The 27220-nt window shown below is 36.3% G+C and overlaps 1 protein-coding gene across 1 annotated transcript in view; it reads left to right on the plus strand.

Moving 5' to 3' along the window:
- Positions 1-339: 339 nt before the first annotated feature.
- Positions 340-27220, plus strand: part of kif1ca (kinesin family member 1C, a) — a 42435-nt gene continuing 15554 nt past the window's right edge. Inside the window, exons 1-12 of the mRNA XM_079419100.1 lie at positions 340-877; positions 15788-15921; positions 21575-21651; positions 22103-22282; positions 22993-23058; positions 23210-23388; positions 23550-23661; positions 23740-23817; positions 24676-24741; positions 24923-25001; positions 25837-25915; positions 26003-26151. Of these exons, the coding sequence (XP_079275226.1) occupies positions 15816-15921; positions 21575-21651; positions 22103-22282; positions 22993-23058; positions 23210-23388; positions 23550-23661; positions 23740-23817; positions 24676-24741; positions 24923-25001; positions 25837-25915; positions 26003-26151 (1171 nt within the window). The 5' untranslated portion in view covers positions 340-877; positions 15788-15815. The remainder of the gene's footprint in view (positions 878-15787; positions 15922-21574; positions 21652-22102; positions 22283-22992; positions 23059-23209; positions 23389-23549; positions 23662-23739; positions 23818-24675; positions 24742-24922; positions 25002-25836; positions 25916-26002; positions 26152-27220) is intronic.

Here is a 27220-nt window from a genome sequence, read left to right on the forward strand (position 1 = left end):
CAAATGGCCACATACCGGCAGAAAAGTCCTTGTATGTTATGCATACTTGGCCAATAAATGTTGATAAATTATTATTATTATTATTATTATTATTATTATTGGTATTGTGGTATTATTATTATTATATAATTCAGTAAAAACGCAATTCAAATACATTTCAGTGTATACGTGGGGACTTTTCATCCAAATTACGAAATAAATAAAATGATCTTTCCAACTATTTTACTATAGTAGGTAACTATTTTGTTCTTGACAATTAATAAAACTAGCAAGAGCAAAATATGTATGTATTTATTTATTTTGTGTATTTATTTGTTTAGACGAACAGGACTTTTAACTGCTTTGTGAGTCTGCTCACGTCATGCTCTGGTCTTTGGGAAGAGTGACGGCAAATCTCAAAACTTTCACACACCGGCGACTATATAATTCCCCCGTCTTCATTCAATAAGATCTGTCAAAATATCTTTATCTTTCACAATAGTGTTAGTTTTGTTTGACGTGAACGCCTCTCTTGATTTTAAAGCTTTTTTTTCTGTTTGAAGTGCGGACAAGTTAAATGGACGCATGCGGATCACGTTTATGCATGTGAGTGTGTGACAAACAACCTTTCAGCGCAGGGAAGAAAAACGTCAAATTAACTTTATGCTCGATTTTGACGCCTTTGTTGTATTTGGGTTTTGTGCGTGCGAATTCCAGTGAACGGAAAAACTTCCACCCAACTTTTCCTGCTGTTGGTCGTCGTGTGATCCAGCAGGTGGGGAAACACGAGCCCAAAGAACACAGGAACCGGATTTAAAATAAACCAGTTTTCTTCTGAAACTCCCACTGGATTTAATTGTAAGACTTGGTGGCTGGAATAACCAACTCTCCAGAACTAGTAAGTGGAAGAAATCCCTCTAACGTTACTTCAACCCCACGTAACTTCACATTCAATCACAGTTAGTTCTCAAAACATCTTAAAGGAGTGACAATGAAATGATTATCCTAATATAGAACAAATCGTAATGGGGTCACTTCTCAGAATCAAATAAGATTCTTCTAGAACTCTGATAATCCAATTCTTTTTTCTTTCATTCAAGAGTTTTTATCCAGTAAGATTCCATAGAAATTAGTTCTAAATTAGCTTATGTCAGACAATCAGCATCCCTTCAAGATAATTTGACAGTTGAGTCGACTTCTGTTGTTACCTAATATATACAGAAACCTGTATATTTAGAAACCTTTTGTGACTGTTCATAGCCATTTTAAGAAGCTGGGAATGCAGCTCAGGTTTTAGCCAGTTTCACTTTGTCAAGAATGTGTACATGACTCATTTTAGAATAAGATTTTTCTGGATAAGATGAAATTCCTACAGGATTTTTCTTCTTACTTAAGCTTTTGATTCATTTTAATATCCTACAGGGGCGTTTAATCATTTTAGGGGTCATAATAGTTGAATTGTGAGCTGTTTTATAAAATATCTAGTTTGTGTTTGACATTATATTGGAGGCATATAAGAGAATTGTCTCTGAATTATTAAGTCAGATGATATGTGGCTTCCTGAATTCAGAAATAAACCTGCTTCAGGTGTTTGGAGAACACGAGTTAGTTTGATTCATGCTGTTGCCTCCCAGCACTGCTTGATTGATTTGACAGCGTACATAAAATGGTATTACCTTTGTGTTTTGGACATGATATCATAGTAATGCCATTGTTTTTGGACCTCCACCATAGTTATGCTATGCTTTTTGGTACATGCTTTTCCTTGAAGTGCCATGTACATAGTTGTAATATTCAGAAACCTGGTATACCATGATATCTCTGTCTATACCATGTTACTTACCACCACAGTACTTTCTATAAGGAAGGATTGTTTTCATGACTGTGGCCATGGCAGCACTGAGGTTACGAGAGGGAAATAATATTTTCTTATCTCAGTTCTGGTTCAGGTGTATTGATGCACTTTATTTAACCTTGTATATATTTGTGTATTTCTCTCTCTTTTGTATTATCTGTGTTATGTCTGACTTGCTAGATTATCTATTTGAACTCTCAGACTTGTCTTTGACACTTTAATTGAAAACTGCGTTTGCATGCCTGTATTCTGCACTGCAGCTGCTTGTCTTTAGGAACTTTATTACAGGACACACACACACACACACACACTTAATGACAGACCAACATTCCTTAGGCTCCGAAAGGTATGATGTCTCTGTCTTTCTCATTTTAGCTGTCCATCTCTCTTTGTTTTATTCTTTGTCTCACTAGGCTCATGTTCAAACAGAATCTGGCCGAAAGTTGATTATATGAGTTGCTCAGTCTATAACGTGGCATGGGGTGTGTGTGTGTGTGTGGGGGGGGGGGGGGGGGGGGGGGTGTGTATCTAAAGATGTTTTGGGGTTTTTTTTTCAGATTAAAATTATGATTTTTGGTTTGCTCTGCTTGTTTGTAGTCTGCACAGTTTGGCTAAATGTTGTGATTGCTTAAATATGATTGTATAATAATAATAATCATCATATTATTATGATTATTACTAATGAATATATTAAGCAAGATAGGAAATATTATGATTGTAATATTCCACTGTGAAAGAAAAATCAGCATTTAAGAAAAATATTTTATTTTACAGTACAACTCACAATAGTGATACTTATAACTTTCTTAATTTCTTCATTTTCAAATGTTAAAACATCAAGCTTTAATTTTGGTGCAAAACCAGCATTTACTGCAAATAGAGTCGCTTCAAGACACTGAAAAACACTGGAACACAATATAAATGAAACACAGTGTTTGTGTTTAATTAAATCATAGCCTTTGCGATGTAATAATCACATTAAGCTGTTTTGTGATTTTGCTTTTATTTCGGTTAAAGCTGCAGTCCATAACTTTTTTTGATAAAAAATAGGGGTGCTCCGATCAGGATTTTTGTTGCCGATCACCAACTGCCAATCACAGAAAGCAGTATCTGCCGATACCGATCTTTTTAAAGCCTTATTTTTATTATGTAAAATTATTTATAGTGATACTCCAATCAGGATTTTTAGACATTTATTCAGAGCCTGAATTTCATTTTTGAGAATGAATTCCCCTCTTAGGTGGCTCTTGTGTGAGGGGATTTTTTTTATTTGAGGGCTGGAGGGGGCATTTTTTTTAGACATTTTTCAAAAATATATATTTATCTCACCTAAATGTTTGATCATGCAGTGCATTTATGTTTTTACAATCGTGCAATAGCTTACACGCAGCACAAGCCTGATTTTGTGAGCTGTATATGAGGTGGCCTTTTATGCCAGGTTCACATAAAGGCCTACTCCGTTTGCAGTGTGTATGCACTCCGTACGTAAGCGGTGCAGAAGCAGCACTGACTGTGCTTTCACACAGGAATCTGCAACTGATCTGTGGCACAAAGCCATATGTGTTGATTGTGAAACACCGTAGACTTTAATTATATGCGTTTATGGTGTTATTACTACATTTTTGTGTCAATCCATGTTCATATTTACTGCAAACAATACGCTGTTACTTTAATTCAGCGCGTGCACTGGAAACGATCTCTGCACTGCTGCAGACACACCGCTCCTGGAACGCACCGCCGGACCGCAGCAGTGTGAACGCTCTAATCCGTTATGATGAGGGCGGAAAAAATATGCACCGCATACCCACTGCAAATGGATGTGAACCTGGCCTTTTGTGTGAGTGTGCATGAGCGCATGGCCTCCAGGAGAGCACGAGCACTGAATGGTTTGCGCATATTGAGAGAGAAAGAGAGAGCATGTGCGGTGATTCAGTCATGCTATTTTTGAAATTACGTCTCACATAAGGTTTTCAAATTACTTTAAGTTATTTAATGAAGAAATATTAATTGTACCTCACCTTCAGCATTATAATTATTTCACCCGCGCCGGACAAAGACTGAGACGCTGCGTTGCATGTCGTTCCAAATCTCTCACAGCAGGCATGTCATCAGCTTGAGATCGTTTTTTTTAGGATTTGCCTTTTTAGAGAACGTCGATCAAACATCACAACGCGATTATCGGCAGATAGTGAACGGTAGCCAAACAATCGGAGCACCCCTAACTAAAAATTTAATTAAATTCAAATAAATTTTTGAGCAAGTGCATAACCAGCCAGTGTTCAAAACTATCGCCTTACCTTACCTTAGCCTGATTCACGGTAAGCTTATAAGAATGTTTTGTAATTTGAGTGGTACTGGTAGGAATCCGCGGGAAATTGGAGCATGCCGCTGCATCATTACGTCACGTGTCGAACGTGTCTAATCATAAAGAAGTTGTCCTGGCTAGTAGGCTATATTGCTTGCAAGGATTCTGCAGGTGGTGGATCGTTTATAGCCTTTTCTCACAGTATCTGGAATAATTAAATTTATCATTTTGATTTGCCCGAAAACTTCGTCAATTTATGCCTTAAAATGTTACCACAGACATTGTCCAACCCCACTCATACAGTGTTCATTTTACTTGTGCAGCTCTCAAAAAGGTTTATAAATTGCCTTAAATTGATTTTTAAAAATTCAGCAGGGACCTTGTAAATAGTGAAATAATTTATTTGTTTATATTTGTGCATTGAAAATGTTTTTGATTGACATTCAGACTTATCTGATTTTCTATATTTAAAAAAATTGTCTTTTTTTTTATTTGGGCTAGTTAATTTAATTTTCGGGCTACCAAAATCTGAAGAGTACCTGCCCGAAGGGCTACCATGGATTTTGAAATTTTGCGAGCCCTGCATTTTCATTTCATCTTGCATGTAATGTCTGATAAAGCAGCGTTTGTGAGCAGAGCTCTGCTTTGTGTACAGCGTTACCGGGGTAAACTCCAACAGCACCTCCCGCTGGCAGAAAATTAATTTGCATATATATATATATATATATATATATATGGCGCCACAAATAAAGTCTGTGGGACTATGGTATAAATAAATTAAACTGTATAACAGTTTCACTGCAATTAATGTTAGAATTAAAGAACAATAAACACAATATTACCGTTGCTCTTATCTGTACATAGTAAATGCAGTTCTTTTTAAGCTGTTGTTGACATCCTATCTAAAACATGATTTAGCCAAAAAACAACAACAATAACGTTACCACTTTAATCTGTCTTGCAATATCAATGCGTGCAAAGGTTCTGTGCAATCCTCTTGTTCAATATTCTCGAGGTCTGAATTGATATAGCAATATTGACAAACTTGCTGTTTTGGCAAGGGCAGTACTGAAACGCCGTCCAAGCTGTTCGTCAATCACAACGCACTGGGACAGCTAACCAATCACAACACATTTCATTTTCGGAAGGCGGGCCTTCATCAAACCCGGAACTAATCGAACCGTTTGTGTCAGGCTGGGGAGAAATGTATTGTAATAATGTAAACGATGTGAAAAATAATGTGATTTTCGAACCACCAAGCATGAGAGCATGTTCTAGTACACCCCAAAACAAAATCAAGACTTTGTAAAAGCGCATAATAGGACCCCTTTAATTGTGCAGCCCTACTTAGAGTAATAGTTCACCATAACAAATACATAATTTACTCACTCTCATATCATTGCCAATTTGACAAAGGGAGATATGACTTTAGTGCTAAATACCTGAAGTGTGAGGGGCAGACAAAATCAGTATTCTCTGAAAATCTTTCTCTCTGCTGTATCTGTTAAATCTCATTCAAACTTCCATATTCAAATTAGCTGTCACAAAAGGTCGAGTGACATGAAAACAAGAGCTGTTCAGAATAATTGAGGGAACACATGGTGCAGTGCGTATGAAGTACATTTGAATACATCTGAAAATGGAAGTAAATTTGAGATCTGCAACAGAGGCAAAAGACTTTAAGCAAATTCTGTTTCTTACACAAAGACTTCAGGAACAGCTGTATTGTAGCTTGAACATCAAATAGACTTTTTAGAGCATGACATTCCTAGTCTCCATTCACTTTCTTTCTGTGCAGCATGTTTTAAGTGTGAAAAGGGTGAGTAGATGACAGAAGTTTCATGATTGGATGAACGACCCCTTTAAATGGACAAAACAAAGTTCAAACAAAGTTCAGAATTGACTGAGGAAGATTTGGTCTTAGATCAGCGTTTCTCTTTTATCAGTATCGAGCTCTGAGCGGCTGCTTGTGTGAACAGCTGTGCATTGTGCTGTGCTCCAGATTCCACTCCTTATTACTAAAATGTGACCAACGTTAAAGTTCCAAACGTTACAGGAACACTGTGTTAGAGGGGAAAGAGAAAGTGAGTAAAAGGGCATACAAGAGCATGTAGAGGCCTGGTAGCAGGAAGTCCTTTATTTTGACAGGACTGTTTTTAAAGTAATAAGAATAATGAGAAATGCCTAATTAGAATTAATTAGTTTGTTAGATCTTGGCATTTTGTTTTGAACTAGATTTAAACTTAAATTATTAAATTATTTATATATTTAAAAAAATAATAATAATTATGATAATAATTAAATAAATAATTATTAGCCCAAATACATATTTGTTTAGAAAGAGGGATACAAATATTGATAATGCTAGTTTCAACACTGGACACTTAATATTTTTCTGCAGACATGTAAGCAGACTAATAAAAGTATGGCACAATCTGCAGTATGTAATATCATTTTAGTGTATGAGTCAGGGGTGTGAAACTTTAGATGTACTGCTTGGCTGACAGAGACGCCCAATCACCTGCTGCGGTTGCATAAGCCAGTAATATGTGTGTAATGTAGACTATGAGTGTAATGCGGGCTGTGTCACCGTGGCAGAGTGTGTGTTTGTGTTGTCTGAGCTAAAGGGTGTAGCTCTGTTTCTGTAACCTGAGTGTAATGCAAATTTTTTAGTGCTGGATATGTGTTAAGAACGATATCCAAAAATCACAGTCTCTACATGGTTCAAACACTAATTTTCCTTGAGTGTTTTCCTCCACTCTCTCTGTTTCGTGTAAACTTTTTTCACCTAGAGTACAGTATCAACAAATATGTATTCAAACTTGTATACAGCTGTAGATACACACACATATATACACACACAAAACCCCTCAGGGTGCAGTGCTGACTAGCCCATACTGTCCCTTCATACCAAGCTGCTGAGGCCTGAAATACACTGGAATGTGTTTACAATGGCTAACATGCATGTGCAGTTATACAAACCCAACAGAGAACAAGTGTGGTTAAAAATGTTGGAGGGGTGTACATTACAGTATATTAACAATAGTAACATTTGTATATTATTGTAATGCGGTACGATTTTTAAAATAATTGTTCTGTTCCAAAACCTTAAATGCTTTTACACCTACAGTATATGAATAAAAGTATTGGGACACACCTCTTAATAATTAAATTCAGGTGTGACTAGGGCTGGGTATCGTTCAAAAATTTTCGATACCGATACCGATACCTTGAGTTCGATACCGGTTCCTGAACGATACTTTTTTCGATACCAGTTTTATGAAATCAGTTTTAATAAGATTACATTATCTCAAACAACTATTTTTTTTAGCTTGTTGATATTTATACAGACTCAAAGCCTCATCTCCTGAGCCACTGCACAAAGGAACAAAATATATTCAACACAATAAATAAATCATTTTAATAAAGTTCAAATAGTTTTCAGTTTACACATCTGTTAGGCTACGTTTACATTAGTGCGTGTTCATTTTCAAACACATAGCTCAGACAGAATCATCATTTCTAGGTTGTTAAAGACTTCAAGAAATTTAAAATCTTCATCCACTTTCATAAGTGGGTGTTTTATTTTCTTTCACCATATGTTTTATTGTTATTAAATTCTGGTGTAGTATGTATAATTTGAATGCATAAAAACAACTTAGTTTATTTAAATTTATTCTTAAAATAGCCTTATGAAATGTTTTATTTTTCTTCAGAAATTCTGTGTTCTGTATCTGGTTTTCAAATGAAGGCATAAAACATTCATTTAATTTATCTTTAAATGATTGAAAATCAAAGTTTATTTATTTTGGCAAACAAAGGGGTGTTGCTATTAAAATTAAAACATGGAATAACTGTTGTGTGATCATTAAAAAAAGTTTTAATAATTTTAATAGTAGCCTAGTAGTAGCAGTATGTACATTCTGCTGAACAATATAAATTTATTTCTGCCGGAGTGTCTTCAAAGTTAAACCAAACTTTTATTTTGACGGGTTGCCTGGAATACCTTTACAGTTCTGTGTGTATATGATACGAGTTAGTTTTACTCGAATCAAACGGTAAAATGCTCATGAAGTGACTTTCAGAGCAGTTCTGGAGCTGTTGTTCATGTGTTTATGTCCTCATTTAGTGAGGCGGCAGAGGCTGAAATGACCGCGAGCTTCAGTCTGTGTATAATAAACAAACCGCGCGATTTAAAGAGTGGACTGCTCCGTGCGCTTTCGAAACGCTCTCGCGGAGGTCAAACACTGATCAATCTGCGCGTCGCTGTTTCTAGTCAAACACACCTAGTGCTGCAGGATTATTGGCTCACTGACGGTGATGAGAGTATCGAAATTTGGTACCGAACGACAAGACGTTTTTCGATACTCGGTGGTATCGAGGCAATTCGGTCTGTGCCTAAAAAGTATCGAACTCCATACCCAGCCCTAGGTGTGACGTTCAGACCCATTGCCACTGAACTGGAGCAGTCTGAACTGGAGCAGAGATTGCGAGCCAGGCCTTCTCATCCAGGCAGGATCAGTGCCTGAACTCACAAATACTCTACCGGACAAATCTGTTTCTGCTGTTATTTGTAAATGGGGGACCAACTCCATATTAATATCTATATATTTAGCAATGTCAGTAAACCGTTGGTGTAATATCCCAATACTTTTGTCCGTAAAACTTACAAAAGAGGAGTAAAACGAATTTGGCAAAGAGCCAACAAAATTTGTAATACACAATGGCTGGTTTATTAGACAACTAGATTAGGAAGCGAGGAGAAGAGGAGCAATGCGGATAGTAAAATTATGTTTTTTTTATGTGTAATAAGTGCATTGGTTTAAGGGTGTGGGTTGATTAAGTGCTTGTGGAGGAGGTGTGTCTTTAGCTGCTTCTTGAAAGATTTGAAATTCTCTGCAGTTCAGATGGGAGTTGGCAGCTTATACCACCAGAGAGGTGGAATAAGGTTTATCTGTTCTGATAAAGTAATAGACTCATTTACATCTTCAATGGCCAAATTTTATCAAATTGGATTACAAATAGATTTTTTCCACTTCTTGTATGTAATTAATATGTAAAATTCTATATTATCCATCTGGCTGTACTGACACTATTCAGTTGAGAACAATAAAACTTCAACCGACTTGAGCTGAATAGTGACACTATTGTCTTCAGTAGAGCTGTTTTTAAAGTTGTTTCATAATTGATGGACTTTGCAACATCTGCTATTTTCCTGTTTGTTACTGTGATGCTGCTTTGAAATAATTGGTGTTATTATATAAAGTGCTGTATAAATGAGTTTTTTTATATACAGTGAGTTCAGCTGTATTAATTAGTTTGTCTGTAGGCGGAATAAAAGAGGCAGGTCTCTGGTAATTCCTAATTTTCACTGGTTGGCAGTGTGTTGACTGGGCTGATGGGATGGTACAATAGCAGTAGCTTGTGTGAATTCTCTTTATGTGGTGGAATTGGCAGAATAAGCTTTGTTTTTCTCAGTTGTCTGCTTGTTTCATGTGTTTTGTTGTAGCTGTTGTAATGGCACACAGCAGTAATTATCATCTTTTATAGTAACACTGGGTGTTCCATGTTTTTGTTGTAGTTAAAGTGATAATAATGTCCTGAGGTAGTTCCCATCGTGTGCGTCTTTGAGATTTCTCTTGAGCTGACAAGTTTACACGGCTCATTGGCTGCTGGCCAGACTCTCATCTGTACGCAGAAGACACCTTGGTGTCAAGCGGTCGGGAACAAATGATAATGAATGCAGTGCATTGGAATAGGGAAATAATGTGAGAATGCAGAGGGTTTCTATTATGTTATGATGATAAAAATAGACAGTTCTTTCTTGTACTTTAATATTTGCAATGATCTCAATTAATATGCACTTTTAATTCCACTCACATATTGGCATATCAGATGAAAAAAGCATGATCAGGTGACTATGTAATAAACTGAACTTTTTTTAAAATTACTATATACTATTATAGTATTTATTAATATTGTAAATTTGCTTTTTATTTTAACATTTTCAGTTCTCATTTTAAATTTTAGTTTTAATCATTATTAAATGCTTGAATTCTTTTTCTATTTAGCTTTTTTCCAGTTTTAATGATTTTAGTTCTTTACAGTGATGGTTCACCCAAAAATGAAAATTCTGTCATTAATTACTCACCCTCAACACATTTTTAACAACACATTTTCAACAACTGAATCTCAACAGTTTATACCAAGTGTAGAGGAACAAGCCGATCGACAGACTAATCGATGGCACAAACAAGGAGCGAGACCCAAAGGCTCTCGAGACATCAGATTATCACGAGTATCTCATATTGCTGCCGTAGCATCCTCTACCCCAGATACGGCTATGACGAGGCTTGCAAACACTGGTATTCTACCACCCCCTATACATCTTGAGAACAGATTTGAAGCATTAATGAATGTGGGTGAGGAATCCCCAAATGTGATAAAACATGGATCGACTCAGCCAGCAGCTAACATTGCTACTAACAGGCGCTCGAGGTCAAGCAGACAGCGGCACTCAGCTCAGAGCGCAGCCGAGCCCAGGACTCTGATAGTGGACCACTCTATTATCAGAAACATCAGTAGCAGGACTATAACTACAAGCTGCTTTCCTCAAGCAACTGTCTCTGATGTGAACAAGGAACTTCGGAACATTCTGATGAAGCACAAGACTGCAAATCGAGTCATCATCCATGTGGGGAAGAAGGATATTCGCAAGGAGCAGTCAGAACTTCTTAAGAAGGATTTCAGTGAACTCTTTAAAACACTTCAAAGACTTGAAATTCAGTCGTTCAACAGTGGACCACTACCAGCAAGGGGAACTAACATGTTTTTACGGTTGCTTGGGCTGAATACATGGCTACAAGAACCTGCGTTATAAAAGGAGTCAACTTCATCGACAACTTCAATATTTTCTGGGGCCATAGGCAACTGTTTAAACTGGATGGCCTCCACCCAAACAAACTTGGTGCAAGAGTGCTAAAGGACAATATCTATTTCTCCATCCATCATCCTTCAGTGATGTGTGCCAATCCACTTAACCTGAATGGCACACACTCACCTGGACAGAATATGAGTGACCACAGGACTTCATATCAGCTTCAGAGTCATCATGTTGTTGAAGAATCCTACAAGGACACTGATAACGTCACGCAGCCACAACAAACTTTGCTCATAGAAACTATCCCGGCTGAGCCCTGCCCACAGAGCTCATCACATGCAGACTGCAGCGTACTACAACTCCAAGACTCAGCACCCAAGGACGACTTTCTGGAAAACGGCCAGGGAATCCAGGACGACATATCACAGCCACCGGAAACACCAGAGCCAGAGCCCCACTCACCAGACACACACTTTTCCTCTCTCCAGCATCTCCATTTCTAAGCTTCTCACAGAAAATGGAGGAACTGGTGTAGAGGTTTGCGATCTTGAGAAATGCAATGGCATTTACATTGCACTTACACTAATAACCATCTAACATTATTCCAAACAGCTAGTCCCATTTGCAGTGTCCATTGTCAGACCAGCAACACAGTTCAATAAATTCACTTCAGAAACGTTGTTGAAATAAAAGATGAAGATTTCCGGTTTTATTCCTTGGTTTCTGATTTACAAAAGAGAATGTGAGCTGATTAATACACTTATTCTAGTTGCTAATGAAATATAAGATTCTTAATAGAAATAGCTAGAAGTTAGCAGTTAGCATGTAAGAAAACCGTTCGCTTCCACAGCTCTCAAGATCTGAATCACATAAAAGGAAACAACGTAACGTAGCCGGAGTTTTGCCTGTTCTTAAAGAGGCAGTACACTATTTTACCAATATGTACCAAATCCTATGAACACATGAATTCTAGTATGCTTTTAACCTTTTAAGTATTACATGAACTTCTAAATTAAATGATTTACCCTTTTTAACATTAATTCTTATTCACATTACTATGAATTGTACTTTGGCCTCTACAACTGGTATATGCTAGGACCAAACTCTCCCACTCCTTTGCTGCAAGCCCCCAAATATCAACTAAAAAACGGCGGGCCCCACAACTAGGGCTGGGTATCGAGTTCGATACTTTTTAGGCACCGACCGAATTGCCTCGATACCACCGAGTATCGAAAAAACGTCTTGTCGTTCGGTACCAAATTTCGATACCTAAGGGGTTAATCTCATTAACGTCAGTGAGCCAATAAGCCTGCAGCACTAGGTGTGTTTGACTAGAAGCGGCGCGGCGCAGTCTGCTCTCTATATCGTGCAGTTTCGCTTACTTGACACAGACTGAAGCTCGCGTGACATTTCAACATCTGCCGTCTCACTAAATGAGGACATAAACACATGAACAACAGCTCTAGAACTGCTCTGAGAGTCACTTCATGAGCATTTTACCGTTTGATTTGAGTAAAACTTGCATCATATCATATACACACAGAACTGTAAAGGTATTCCCGGAAACCCGTCAAAATAAACGTTCGGATTAACTTGGAAGACACTGCGGCAGAAATATATTAATATTGTTCAGCAGAGTGTACATACTGCTACTATTAAAATGATTAAAACTCTTATTTTTTAATTAATGATCACACAACATTTCTTCCATGTTTTAATTTTAATAGTAACATTTTGTTTGCCAAAATAAAGTTTTATTTTCAATAATTTAAAAGAAAAATTAAATTAATGTTTTATGCCTTCATTTGTAAATTTAAGTTTCATTTGAATTTCTGAGGAAAAATAAAACATTTCATAAGGCTGTTTTAAGAATAAATTTGAATAAACTAAGTAGTTTTTATGCATTCAAATAATTAGACATACTACAAAATAGAATTTAATAACAATAAAAGTTATTGTGAAAGAAAATAAAACATCCACTTATGAAAGTGGATAAAGATTTTAAATTTCTTGAAGTCTTTAACAACCTAGAATAAATGAATAGAAATGATGATTCTGTCTGAGCTATGCGTTTTAAAACGAGCACACACTAGTGTAAACTGAAAACTATTTGAGCTTTATTAAAATTATTTGTACTGATTTATTGTGTTGGCTATATTTTGTTCCTTTGTGCAGTGGCTCAGGAGATGAGTCTTTGAGTCTGTATACATGTCAACAAGCTGAAAAAAGTCTCTGAAATGATTTTTGAGATAATGTAATCTTGTTAAAACTGTTTTCATAAAATTGGTATCGAAAAAAGTATCGTTCAGGAACCGGTATCGAACTCAAGGTATCGATATCGAACATTTTTGAACGATACCCAGCCCTACCCACAACCACCAAAGCCTGTGGACCCAGCTCATCCTCCTCCTCCTGTCAGAGCACTTCGACCGCTGCCACAACGCCAGGGCCCAAACCCTCCTCTATCGGCTTTAGGTGAACCGAAAACAACTGATAGCTACTCTCAGTGATGTTTGTCGGGTCCCTGCTATGATAGCAGCAACTTTCACAATTGTTTACAGAACAAGCAGGAACCCAGTGTGCCTGTAGCTTTCTCTATCTCTGTTTTATCACGTGATAGAAAGTCTAAGTAAGGCCTTTTCAAGCCGTACGGCTGACCCATCTAATCTGCAGCCTATAATGCTTTAAACTAAGATTGCTGAGACACACAATAATGCCATCAAGTTAGCATTTTTAAACATTCGCTCACTAAAAAAATAAATAATTTCTGATCAATGACTTAATAACCACAAACAACCTGGATTTTATGTTTCTAACCAAAACACGGCTAGAAGACAGCTGCAGTGCAACAGTCCTAAATGAAACAGCCCCTCCTAACTTTAATTTTATAAGTGTCTGCAGGACTGATAGGAGAGGTGGAGGTGTAGCTGCTCTTTTTAAAGTTGTCTATCAATGCAAGCAAGTGTCATTTGTTCAGTACTTGTCTTTTGAATATTTAGCTAATGTGCTGAAAAGTGCTCCACGTATTCTGTTTATCATTATTTACAGGCCTCCAAAATACTCTCCAGCCTTTGTTGAAGATTTCACAGAACTGTTATCAATGATTTCCTCAGAGTTTGATTGTTTTGCTATTGCAGGGGATTTTAATATTTACATAGATGCAGAAATCAAAACTACTAAAGAAATTATAACTGCTTTAAACACTTTTGACCTGAGTCGGCATGTGCATGGACCCACACACAATCGTGGACACACTCTAGTTTTACTCATCAGTACAGGTCTAAACATCTCATCCATTGTTATTAATGATGTAGCACTATATGATCACTTCTGTATTTTCTTTTATATATTGATCTCTGTTACCACTGAATCTAGATCTGTCTCTGTCAGAAAGAGATGCATTAATGAGAACGCTAGTGCGCTATTTATGGAGCCTATATCTTCAACACCAAGCATTTCTGCAGACTCTGTTGATCTTCTCCTTGATTCCTTTAACTCAAAAGTTTAGAATGTTATTGATGATATTGAAAATCCATGAAAATCTGCAAGAAGAATGGCAGACAAAAATCAACATGGAAAAAAATCAACAACAGTTCAGAGTATGAAAAGACAATGCAGAATAGCTGAGCGGATGTAGTGGAAGACGAAACTCGAAATTCACTATAGCATCTATAAAAACAGCCTTCATGCTTTCAATGTGGAACTAGCCACAGCTAGACAGACATTCTTCTCAAACCTTATAAACAGTAACTTAAACAACACTCGCACTCTTTTTGCTACTGTTGAGAGACTAACAAACCCCCCAAATCAGATTCCCAGTGAAATGCTTTCCAACAGCAAATGCAATGAGTTTGCTTCCTTCTTTTCTGAGAAGATCAATAATATCAGAAAGGCGATTGGCACATCCTCAAGTTATGCAGAGGTCACACAGGTTCGACCGCAATTTCAAAAAGAAGTAAATGCGTCTGTTTCTGAAGCAATTGATAGCAAAATATTGGAAGAAATAGTATAGCACCTTATATTGTCAAACTGCTATCTTAACTCACTTCCCACATCTTTTTTCAAAAGTGTGTTTGACTGTTTGGAAGCAGATCTCTTAGAAGTGGCGAATGCCTCCCTTCTTTCTGGGACTTTTCCAAACTCCATGAAAACTGCAGTTGTTAAGCCCCTTCTGAAAAAGTGCAATCTTGATAACACCATGTTGAGCAACTATAGACCAATATCAAATCTTCCTTTCATAGTGAGCAACATTTTATACAGTATAAAAGTAAAGCTGTATAAATTTATGCCTTTGTGTGACTATTCAGCAGCCAATGAAAAAGACTTGAGAAGAATTCATACGCTGCCAAGCTTTCACTAGTAGTGACAATCCTTTTTTTTCCAGGTCAAAAAAAAAATTATAAAAATAAAATAAAAGAGAACTTTTAGATTGATTTACTTATGTATTTAGTCTGAATACTTGGCTATGTTTGAATAGCCTTTGGTGGAAATAAATGCATTTTGTAGCCAGATAGTTACAGCATCTAACAGCATGAGTTGATCATGCCAACCAGCAAAGTTTTAACCCTTTGGTCATAATGCAGAAATGTTTGTGTAAACCAGCATTTCTTTATTCATTCCTGGTACGGTTTTCATTTAGCATTTTGATAAATGGTTTAAAGTGTTGATGAATAGAGTATGCTATTTCTCAGCAGGAAATGAGTGGTTCATGAATAATGTTGAAATACCAATTTTGTGAATTTTGGACATTGTTTCACTTGTCTTTCAGGTGCTGAGTAGGTTGACCAGTAGTCATCATGTCGTCTTCCTCGGTGAAGGTGGCGGTGCGTGTGCGGCCTTTCAACAGCCGAGAGATAAACCGAGGAGCCAAGTGTGTGATCCAGATGCAGGACAAGAGCACATGTGAGTGCAACACAAACACACACACACAGTGATGTGTTTTTTTTTATTTTTCTGTCTGCGCTGTGCATTGATACACTACCTTATCTTTGCTTTCAGAAAGAACATTCCTTTTATGTGAACACATGAATTCCAGACATTTCTCTGTAGTCTATGGAGGTGGTTTAATTTTGGAGTCAAAGTTATATAGAGTTTTGGTAATTCTAAAGTAAACATGCATCAGCCTGTTTTAAAATGAATGTTTTGCTCCATAAATAGACCTGCACACAATTTGTTCCCACAATTCTTCCAAATGGTCATATATTTCCACAGGATTTGTACAGTCATTATTCACAGAATTCCTATTACCTGCCCTTTCCACAGAGCTTGGCACATGTGCTCCTACGTTAAAACATTTAGGAGCACATTAAGGAAAAAACAGGGGTGGAGTGGAAATGTATCAAATGATGTCTTTTAATAAAGGAATAGCAGGAGACATTTACAAGCAATATGATTTGTATGTTTGATTATATGTAAATTTATGTTTCAAACTGTATATAATAATTATGTAAATATTTATAGGCCTACTTTAAAGGAACACTCCACTTTTTTTGGAAATGGGCTCATTTTACAACTCCCCTAGAGTTAAACGGTTGAGTTTTACCGTTTTTGAATCCATTCAGCCGATCTCCGGGTCTGGCGGTAGCACTTTTAGCTTTTCTTAGCATAGATCATTGAATCGGATTAGACCGTTAGCATCTCGCTAATGCAGCAGGCACAATGATATTACGCAGCGCCTGAAAGTAGTCCCCTGCTCAGTAGCCTATGATATAGCTGGGGACTACATTCAGGCGCTGCGTAATATCATTGCACCTGCTGCACCCACGGTAAGGCAGCAAAGTTCCTTGATTATTACGCCACAATGAAAGTATAGTTACTAGCCATTAGGGATGCGCAGTATACCGATACTGGAAAAATACCGGTGTGTATATATTATATTTCAAACGGTACGATATCATAATTTTGCTCAATTTGGTATTTCATGCGCTGCTGTTGCAAAATGCACCTGTAGGTGGCAGTACTTCCCAAATTGCTGCGCAACTGGTAAATGTGACAACAGAACAACGCGATGGATCAAACAGATGAAACTCAGCGCACCCAAAATTAATAAATAAAGAGAAGAGTAGAAGTGAAATATGGCATTACTTTGGATAAAAAACAGATGACAAAGGTGAAGGAACTGACCTTACTGCACCTGTATGCAAGCGTTGCTATAGGCCTAAATCATGTTGCCACAGGAACACATCAAATCTTTTTAAGCATTTGTCGCTTGCTCATCCTGATCTTTTCAAAGAATTAAGAGATCGACAGGTGAGCGCATCATTCATAAATTCAGATTTAATTTGAACTTTTATTTACATCTGATCAACGCACATTCAGATGTAATACAGTAAGCGCAAATGTGCATGTGAGACGAATCAATGAAGTTTTGGTCATGTAATACATGCACTTGCATTTCATACAATCAAATTTGAATTGGATATGAATTGAGCACAAGTTTTGCTATATACATTTTAGTATCAATGATATGAAAGGAATGTTTCTGACGCACTGCCGACCACTAATATGAAGCAAGTGAGAGAGTGAGATTTATATTTAATGCTTTTTCTTTGGTTGAGTCTGAAATCTGAAAACAATCTGAGAGAGAAATAATAACATGATTTTGAATATTACTTTGACTGTTAGAATAACACTTTACAATAAAGCAACATTTGTTGTATCAATTGCGCAACTTCAGTGCTATTTTTATTCTTCAAACTGAAACCTATGTTTCCGGTAGGTTTTTTTTTAGGAGACATTTAGTTTGCACTATGTGTTTGCACTGAAAAGATAAGATTTGAATATATTTTCATCTTATTACTTCAGTTAGCCAATTTAGTTTTTCTCCAACATCAAAATGTAACCTATGTTCCCTTTAGGTTTTTTGTTACAGTTTGATACAAAGGTATTAACATATGAATCTGTTTTTATTATTATTATTGATAATAATTTTTTTTTAATTCACTTATCTTTTGAGGCTGGTTATTTGTCACCTATGGTATCGATTTAGTATCGATACCGAGGTACTACATTCTGGTATCGTACCGAAGCCAAAATTATGGTATCGAGCCATCCCTACTAGCCATATCAGCCTAGAAAATCACAACATTTCATTTTCTGTCAGTCTTAGTGCACAATGTAACTACAGAAGTGTCAAGTTTTAAATAGGAAAATTATCAAAACTCTGGTAATTTTTGATGACCAAATGCTAACGGTCTAATCCGATTCAATGATCTATGCTAAGTAAAACTCAACTGTTTAACTCTTGGGGAGTTGTAAAATGAGCCTATTTCCAAAAAAAGTGGAGTGTTTCTTTAAATAGTGTACAGGCGCACACACACACACACACAGAGAGAGTTTAAAGTATGCCTATGCATTTTAAATATAGTATCAATATAGTAAAATCTCTAAACCAAATAATACACATTCAATAATGATTTCCTCTTCTTTCCTTCCTGTAAAGGGACTCCCCCAGACAGATTCTATCAAGGTTTATGGTAAATTAAAATGCCAGATTAATTTTGTAACCAAAATGTCAATAATAGCAAACATGCTTTTGTGATGAATTTATTTATAAACAAACCTGAAATACACTGGAACTCAAATTTTGAAATGTCCATGTTTTACTATTGCAAGCTGCTCATTCAAAAAGATGAGGGAGATAAATTATGGACTCTGTCATCCATTTACAACATTAAAATGCAAACATCATAAAGTAAACATTATCATATGTAAATCAAAAGCAGTCTATTAGCATAAATGCATGATTCTTTTTGATTGCAGTCTGCTCTGAAAGCACAAGCCTGTAGAACATAAAACAGTGCTGTGTTTCTAATTTTGAAATGTGCAGTACTCATATTTATTCAATGAAATCATGGTCTTTTGAAGTTTAAATCACATCCGGCTATATAGTGATTCCTGTTTCTCCATCTCCAAATTTAAGACCTTTTAAAATTATTATTATTATGCTTCTTATACCATTTAAGATATGAAATATTTTAATGACCTTGAATTTCTCTCTCTTGTGAAAAGCTGATACGGTCAAACCCTGTACTCAAACAATACTTGTTGATAACTAAGTATTTTATAAATGATTTTGCAGCCAAATATTTTATTACATATTACATGATGAAATATTAAATTTGATCATTTTTCATATCTTAAGAGTATAGTATTTTTAGTAACACCTTTTACAATATTTAAATCTATTCCACTGTCTATTGCATGCCAGTCGAGCATGATCTAATTTAGTACAATCAACTCCAAATATCTAAAGATCCTGGAGAAATTGAGTTCTCGTGATATGACCCTGTTAAAATTCATTCCACGCTTTTAGTAGTTACTCCTCATGAACGTTTCCATGGCAGTATCCAAAAATACTTGTCTCCACCCACACGTTGAAAGAGGGGGAAATTCTGAGAGTTTGGAACCACAGTCCTAAACCACTGTAAAATCCTGTTGTTTGCAGTACTGGCTGCCAGACCTCACATTCCCGTCTTCCTCTACGAAGCGTTTCCACCCCACTCTCTCTTCAACTGCAAACTGCAGCGCCGCCACTGTTTGCCTCTCTCGCTCTCTCGCTCTCTCGCTCTCTCCCTCGCTCTCTCTCTCTCTCTCTCTCTCTCTCTCTCGCTCTCTCTCACTCTCTTTTTCTCTTTCTCTCTTTCTCACAGTCTATATCTAAAGAATCTGCCGGGCTGGCAGTCTGTTTGCTTTGACCCCCCTCCAACACAAACACTGAGCTGTTTGAGCTCAAGGTAGCAGTGCTCATTGTTACCCAGCAGTGCTTTATTCTGCTGGGGCCTTCTCCACTCTTTGGCTTCCTTTTAATGACCCTACTCACTGGAGTTTTACTTTTATACCCATCTAAAATTAAACCAAACTGAATTTTAAAGGGAGCAAAACTGTTAAAAACTGTTTAGAAACGGTTTAATTTTTTAACATTGTTATATATCCGTTCTCACTAAAAAAAAACTAAAGCAAAATCACAGCTAATCAGTACATGCAGTGCTTTCAAAATAGTGGTGTGAGGAAATGATTATTCATCAGTGCATCATGATTTTGATTCTGAAGAATTGCAGTGGTGTTTTGAACCACAGCTGAGTGTCGCTATGGCATGTATATGTGTGATAGAGACAGGTTGGAAAGCAAGGGTGGAGAGAGCGCTACACATTCACTCCCCCCATCTACAATCCCTGCCGGCCCGAGACTCGAACCCGCAACCTTTGGATTACGAGTCCAACTCTAACCATTAGGCCACGACTTCCCATGATGAACATGATGCGGAACAGCTGTCTGACTGCATGATGCAGCCTGAGCCTTTTAATTTGTGGTTATATGGTCATGAAATTTAAAATACAGTGCTCCTGTATGTGGTTTTGTCTTATATTTATATCTTATAGTTTAGTTTATCACACGAGCAAGACTGTTTTTCCTGAATATCTGGACAAATGCAAATGTGCTATTGATTTTGTGTATGTGTATTATGAATAATGTTACATTGTTGAAACAATATCAGTATTATCTTTTTTCGCTCAATTTTGCGAACTCTATGTAAAACGAGTTGTAAAACACACACGTATATATATATATGTATATGTGTGTGTGTGTTATTGAGATGAGGAGGAGAAGAATTGAATAAAGTCAAAAACAATTTTTGTGTGTTCACTTTCGAGATTCGTGATCGCACATACTCTGTTAATACTACGGAGTGGCAGTACTACTTACCACACATTTTACGAGATTGTCAGTCGTGCTCAGAATCTGCAAATCATACGCAAATCATAAATTCTTAAATGATGTAGACATCATCCGATGCCAATTTTGTAGACATCGCCCAACCCTAGTCTGATATTTGTTTTTAAGTCATACTCAAATGCTCAATTCATTTTTATCAATTTCATACTAAACAAGAGTTCTTATCTAAAGTTACTTTGTTTCTCAAGTAAACGTGTCTTCATTTAAGAATCTTTTATATATTTGCACTGGAAAACAAGACAGAAATACTGAGGAAGGACATCACTGAGTTTTCATTGTTGGCAGGGTTTGGTAGGGATATCATGTCAAAGGTCATTCTAAAGCTATTGAAAGAAATGTGAATGGAGGGGAAGTGCTGTGGCCCTGCAGTGTTTGCCGAGCTGGGATGTTGCCAAGCTCATTATGATGGCTAGAAAGGACTGTGTTGACATTACTTGGGAAATACTATGTCTTAAAAACAGTTTCCATTGCTCATTGACATTTTCATTCACTTCTTATACACTAATTTGCTTTTAAGAAGCAAGGACTGCTTACTAGTAAATGTAAATATAATACAAGTATTTCTGTATTTGTCTGTATTTTGTATTAAGTATTTGTCTCTGTATTTATTTTACATTTACATAATATTTCATGGAGTGAAGTATTTTTTAGTAAGGTATATTTTTGTTTCCCTAATTTTCTCATTAAAATGATTGTGATGTTATATTAAAACATACATTTCATCTGTTTACTTGTTTTTACATAAATACAGTTTTATTAAATGACTGTTACCAGTACTGTGTGTGAAATTAGTGTGCTGAATTTTGTCTATGTTTTACAGGTATTATTAATCCCAAACAACCCAAGGAAGCACCCAAGAACTTTACCTTTGATTATTCATACTGGTCACACAGCTCAGTAAGTTTGTGTCACTAAATACATCACATCCTTCAAAAAAAAAAAAAAAGAAGCTGCTACAACATATTCATTTGTATGAACCTGTCAATAATAATGAATATTTGTGTACCACTTTTAAATCGGTTTTACAGAAAGGTATACTATAACAGAAATTCATGCAGCATAAGGTCTGTAAAGTCCTTATTTCATAAAAACTTAATTGAAAGTAATGCCACAATGCATTTGTCTTGTGCTGCCAGTGAGTATGACAAAGGCGACTCTGGCAAGGAACAGAAAAATTTAAAAAACAATAACTTTAGATGTTTATTCTTGCATGAAAATGCAAACCGTACGCAACATAATATAATCAAGATGCAAATGTGTTAGCATTTACCAATAATAACACTCATTTTCAGACATTCATCTGAACACAGAAAACTCCCTCAGACTTTTTATCACTGTGTATTTGCAGGAAGAAGACCCATCCTTTGCGTCTCAGAGGAAGGTGTACCAGGACATTGGCGAGGAGATGCTGCTTCATGCTTTCGAGGGATATAATGTGTGTATTTTTGCTTATGGACAGACTGGAGCAGGGAAGTCATACACAATGATGGGAAAACAGGATCCTGGGCAGCAAGGCATAATACCACAGGCAGGTTTATGCAGTTTTTTTTTTTTCTGTCCACAAGTGATATGAACAAGGCAATGGAGTCAGTATATATCTGATGTTTAATGTTTAGCTATGTAAGATTTAACTATGGGTGATAAAAAACAGAAACAAGTGACTGAAAACCATTTTTAGTTGATTGCTGTGCTAAGCTACATTGGGTGATATAGGCTGAATGAGAGAATGAACTGAATGCATTGAATGAACAGCACTTGAGAAATATCTTGGCATGAGGAATCAAATTAGTTTTTTCTTTTTTCATATTGTACTGTTCATTGTGCTAAAATACTGTTAGTTCCAGACACCGGAATGTTTCCACACTGCAAACGAAATATTGATTGGAGTCAAAATTAAGTTGAAAATTGAGAAACACAAGTTCGCACAAGTAAAGTTAGTATTTAGTCGAGAGGTATAATAGTAGCATCAGGTTGATTAATGCTGATGAGCAGTCCGATTTACAAAGTTGGTATGAACGATGGTCCATATAAAGTTAAGTGGTTGATAAAAATCTTATAAACCTTATAATAACTTAAACTTTTAAAGACAGACCTGTTTTGAGCTACAAGGTTGTTAATCGAGGTACTAAAAAGGTACTGTAAATATTTGAAGTAATTAATGGTTTATTCTGTACTTGTGTTGAATTGAACTCCCTCACATCTCTCTCATTGTGCATCATTTAATATTTTTCCCCATAGATGTGTGAGGATTTGTTCAGACAGACTGCAGATAACACTGACCCTGACCTGTCCTTCTCTGTAGAGGTATGTTTGTGTGTGTGCATTTACATACAGTGTTGAAAGAACTGTGAGAATTGTTTTGGACATTTCATTGATGCATGGCCTCATAAAGCATGTGAGTTTGCATTAAACTGCAAACAATTTCTGGATATAATTTTCTGTATGATTTTTTTAGGTTTCATATATGGAGATTTATTGTGAGCGAGTTCGAGACTTGTTGAACCCAAAAAGCAGAGGGGCCTTGAGGGTCAGAGAGCACCCTATAATGGGCCCTTATGTAGAAGACCTCTCCAAAATGGCGGTGACCAACTACAGTGATATTGCAGATCTCATGGACACTGGCAACAAAGCCAGGTATTATTATAAACACAAACATGACTATGATTCAGCTTAAAATACTGTTTGTCTGCTAAACAAATAAACAATTTAGGTGTGTAGTGTGCATTCTTTATGAAGTATTTGACAACATTTATAGTGACATTTATTTGCTTTTTTCTGTTCTCTATTACTTTAAGGACGGTTGCTGCTACTAATATGAACGAGACCAGCAGTCGCTCACATGCTGTCTTCACCATCCTCTTCACACAGCGTCGACATGATAACATGACCAGCCTGGACACTGAGAAGGTGTGTGTCGGACATTAGAAAACACTTACCTTTTTTTTACTGTTCTTTACCTAGTCTGGTTTCTTATGTTCTGTTCAGGTGAGCAAGATCAGCCTGGTTGATCTGGCTGGAAGTGAGAGAGCAGACTCATCTGGAGCCAAAGGCATGAGGTTGAAGGTCTGTAAGATATCATATTAGCTCTGAATTAAAGGAATAGTTTACACAAAAACAAAATGCTGTCATCATTTAAACACCCACATCATTGTTGTGAACCCGTTTTTCTGATCTTCCTGAAGGATGTTGGATCCAGCATACTACTGTTCATATATATGCATTTATTTAATCCAAAATGCAGAAAAAACAGTGAAATATTAAAATAAATATGTGAATATTACAATCTAAAACAATTGTGAAACATTTTCAGGATACTGTGGTTAATAAAAAGTTCAAAAGAACAGCATTTACTTGCAAATAGATATATTTTGTGACAGTATACTGTAAATGCCTTTACTGTCGCTTTTGATCAATTTTAAGCATCCTTGCACAAAAGTATTAATTAAAAAAAAAAATCTTACTGGCTCCAAACTTTTTCATTCAACATTGATAATGATGCATTTCTTGAGCAGAAATCAGCTATTAAAATGATTTATGTAGGATTACAAAACACGATATATTCAAATATAAAACAGTTTATTTAAATTGTAATAATATTTTAGAATATTACAGTTTTTACTGTATGGTTTATCAAATAACTGCAGAATTATTGAGCATAAGAGACTTTTTTCAAAACAATACAAATGTATTTTAACCAGTAGTGTGTATATATGAGTGGAAGGGAAGTTTTCTGGTGAACAATGGCTTCATTTGGACATGAGTCATATGAGTTTTATCATGCTTTTTGGAGCTTGACACCAAGCTACTTGAATTACCTTGAAAAGCTATGGACATTCTGTTGAGTAAATTATAATACTTACTTTTGGTTGTATTAAACCTATTGAGTATTATCAGAAAGTTTAAAAATATTGTGTTTTTTAGGAGGGAGCCAATATTAACAAGTCTCTGACAACACTGGGTAAAGTCATCTCAGCACTGGCAGACATGGTAAGAACCTTTTATTTCTGTTCTCATTAGCTTTCTGACTCTCCTTTGTTTCTTACTGCTGCTTCGGTTCAGTTCTTTACCTCATTTCTCAACTGAGTTTTCATCTCTTCATTGTCCTTTAGTGTTTTGTCTCAAATGTCGAGTTCTTTGTGAAGAGTAACAGTACGTTTCCCCTCCACAGCACGGCTCAAAGAAGAGACGCTCTGATTTCATTCCCTACAGGGATTCTGTGCTCACGTGGCTATTGAGAGAAAATCTAGGTATGTTTTGCTGTCTAAAGGCCCTATTCACAGACTGAGAGTTGAAACCATACATTCCAACACATCTGCTCACACCAGGGAGGAAAATTAGTCTGACAAGAGAGCATTTTTCATTTAGAGAGACTTTTTTTCACTGAAATAATAATTCATTGACCAATAAGATGCTTTTTGGGTCACGTGTTGTTAGATCCTGTCATTGCGTCAGGAATGTCCCATCAGAGGATCTGTTTTGTCTGGTATCTAAAACCAGTTTGGTCTGATGCCCAAAACCACTCAAGAAGTTTATCTGATACGCAACTAGTAATTTAAGTTACTCTTCTATCAGCATCTATGAGATACTCTTGCTCTCTAATTTACCTGTGAAGACAAACACAGATAAACAACATAAGATAAAATTATAACAGAAAAATTATCTAAAATGAATAAATTAATTTTAAAAAGTTGTTTTAAGTTGTTATCATAAATAATAATAAATTGTAATAAATGCAGCCTTTGTGAGCATAAGAGTCCGTTAAAAATCTTAACCTTTAACCTAGTGTTTAAGCAGGTCGCCAAAAATGAGGTCTAATAGTCTTGTTGCTCTCTTATGTTATTAATAACAATCAAATAGCAATATCAAGAAAAAAAAGAGGATAATTACATAAATGAATGTGTTGCATAGTGTACTAGTTGCTGTTATTAAGCTTATTTGAACTTTTTTTTTTATTAATTTTTGTGAATAGACCTGCTGTTTGTGATTCATTTAAGTTTTGGTTGTGTTTTTGTTGCAAATAAGTCTCTAACCAACTGTTGTTACTGCTCCACACAGAGTTTAATTGAGTGTTTGTGTTTGAAGGTGGAAACTCTCGCACGGCCATGATTGCTGCTCTGAGCCCAGCAGATATTAATTATGAAGAAACTCTCGGTACTCTCAGGTAAAAACACACACGAGAGAACCATAGTTCTTTTCTACAATACAGTGTCCTGTATGCATTATGTAACCAGTGTGTGTCTTGCTGTAGGTATGCAGACCGAGCTAAGCAGATAAAGTGTAATGCTGTCATTAATGAGGATCCAAACGCACGTCTTGTCAGGGAGCTGAAAGAAGAGGTCAACAGACTCAAAGAGCTCCTCCTGTCTCAGGGACTCAGCAACCTCATCACTGCCTCAGGTAAATATACACATACTTTACTTACTTACTTTACTTTTGTCATTTAGCAGACGCTTTTGTCCAAAGCGACTTACAAATAAGAAAAAGTAACTAAAACTAAAAAGTTACAACTCTATAAATACTATCTACCCACATATTTAAGAAAATAAAGAAATTAAATAAAATTAACACATGCATATAACAACAACATTTCAATAATAAACATATCAATGAAAAAATTAAATAAAAAGCTACTACTATCCCTTGCCGGTGTCCCTGCCCGGTGGAGTCGCACGGTAGAGTCGATGGTCTTTACACTCTTTGGTCTTCACACTAAGAGGGCTTCACACGACGACTGCCGCGACCGCTGCCGCGGTATAATAACCTTTATTATACCAAACCAACAAATGATCATTTCAATTCAGCTGGACCCACTTTCCTGTTTATCAACTACAAATGGCCAAGCAAGTGCACACACTGACAAGATACACGATACAGTACGAGACCAAACGCGATTTCAGCAACTCTCATCCTATTAAACAAAATAAGCGTTTCCTAGCAACGGCAAATGCGCTAAACACTGAGACAAGTAAATACACTTACGAGCTGATTTTAAACTTCCGCTGATAGACTGCTTCTCTTAAAGACCACTTCATTACACTGCCTTCTGCTGGCGCTTGAACCCACTTTCCTGTTTATCAACTACAAATGGCCAAGCAAGTGCACACACTGACAAGATACACGATACAGTACGAGACCAAACATTAACAGCCAGGTCGCTTTTCACCACGAAACCAAGCGACAAAATTTTTTTAGAGACTTTGAGATTTTCACATAGACATCGTGTTAAATTCATTTTCAGTGGTGATTCTCATTAAAATCGAGATATGTAATAGATGTATTTTTTAAATCAGCATGAATAACAAGCTGTACAAATGTAATATACAATACTGTAAGACTTCTACATTTCTTTTTAATGAAGTCTCTTATGCTCTTCAAGGCTACATTTATTTGTTAAAAAAGAAATATTGTGAAATATTATTGCAATTTCAAATAACTGTTTTCTACTTCAATATAGTTATTTAATATT

This window comes from Barbus barbus (genome assembly GCF_936440315.1).
Source record: "Barbus barbus genome assembly, chromosome: 6".
Taxonomy (NCBI): Eukaryota; Metazoa; Chordata; class Actinopteri; order Cypriniformes; family Cyprinidae; genus Barbus; species Barbus barbus.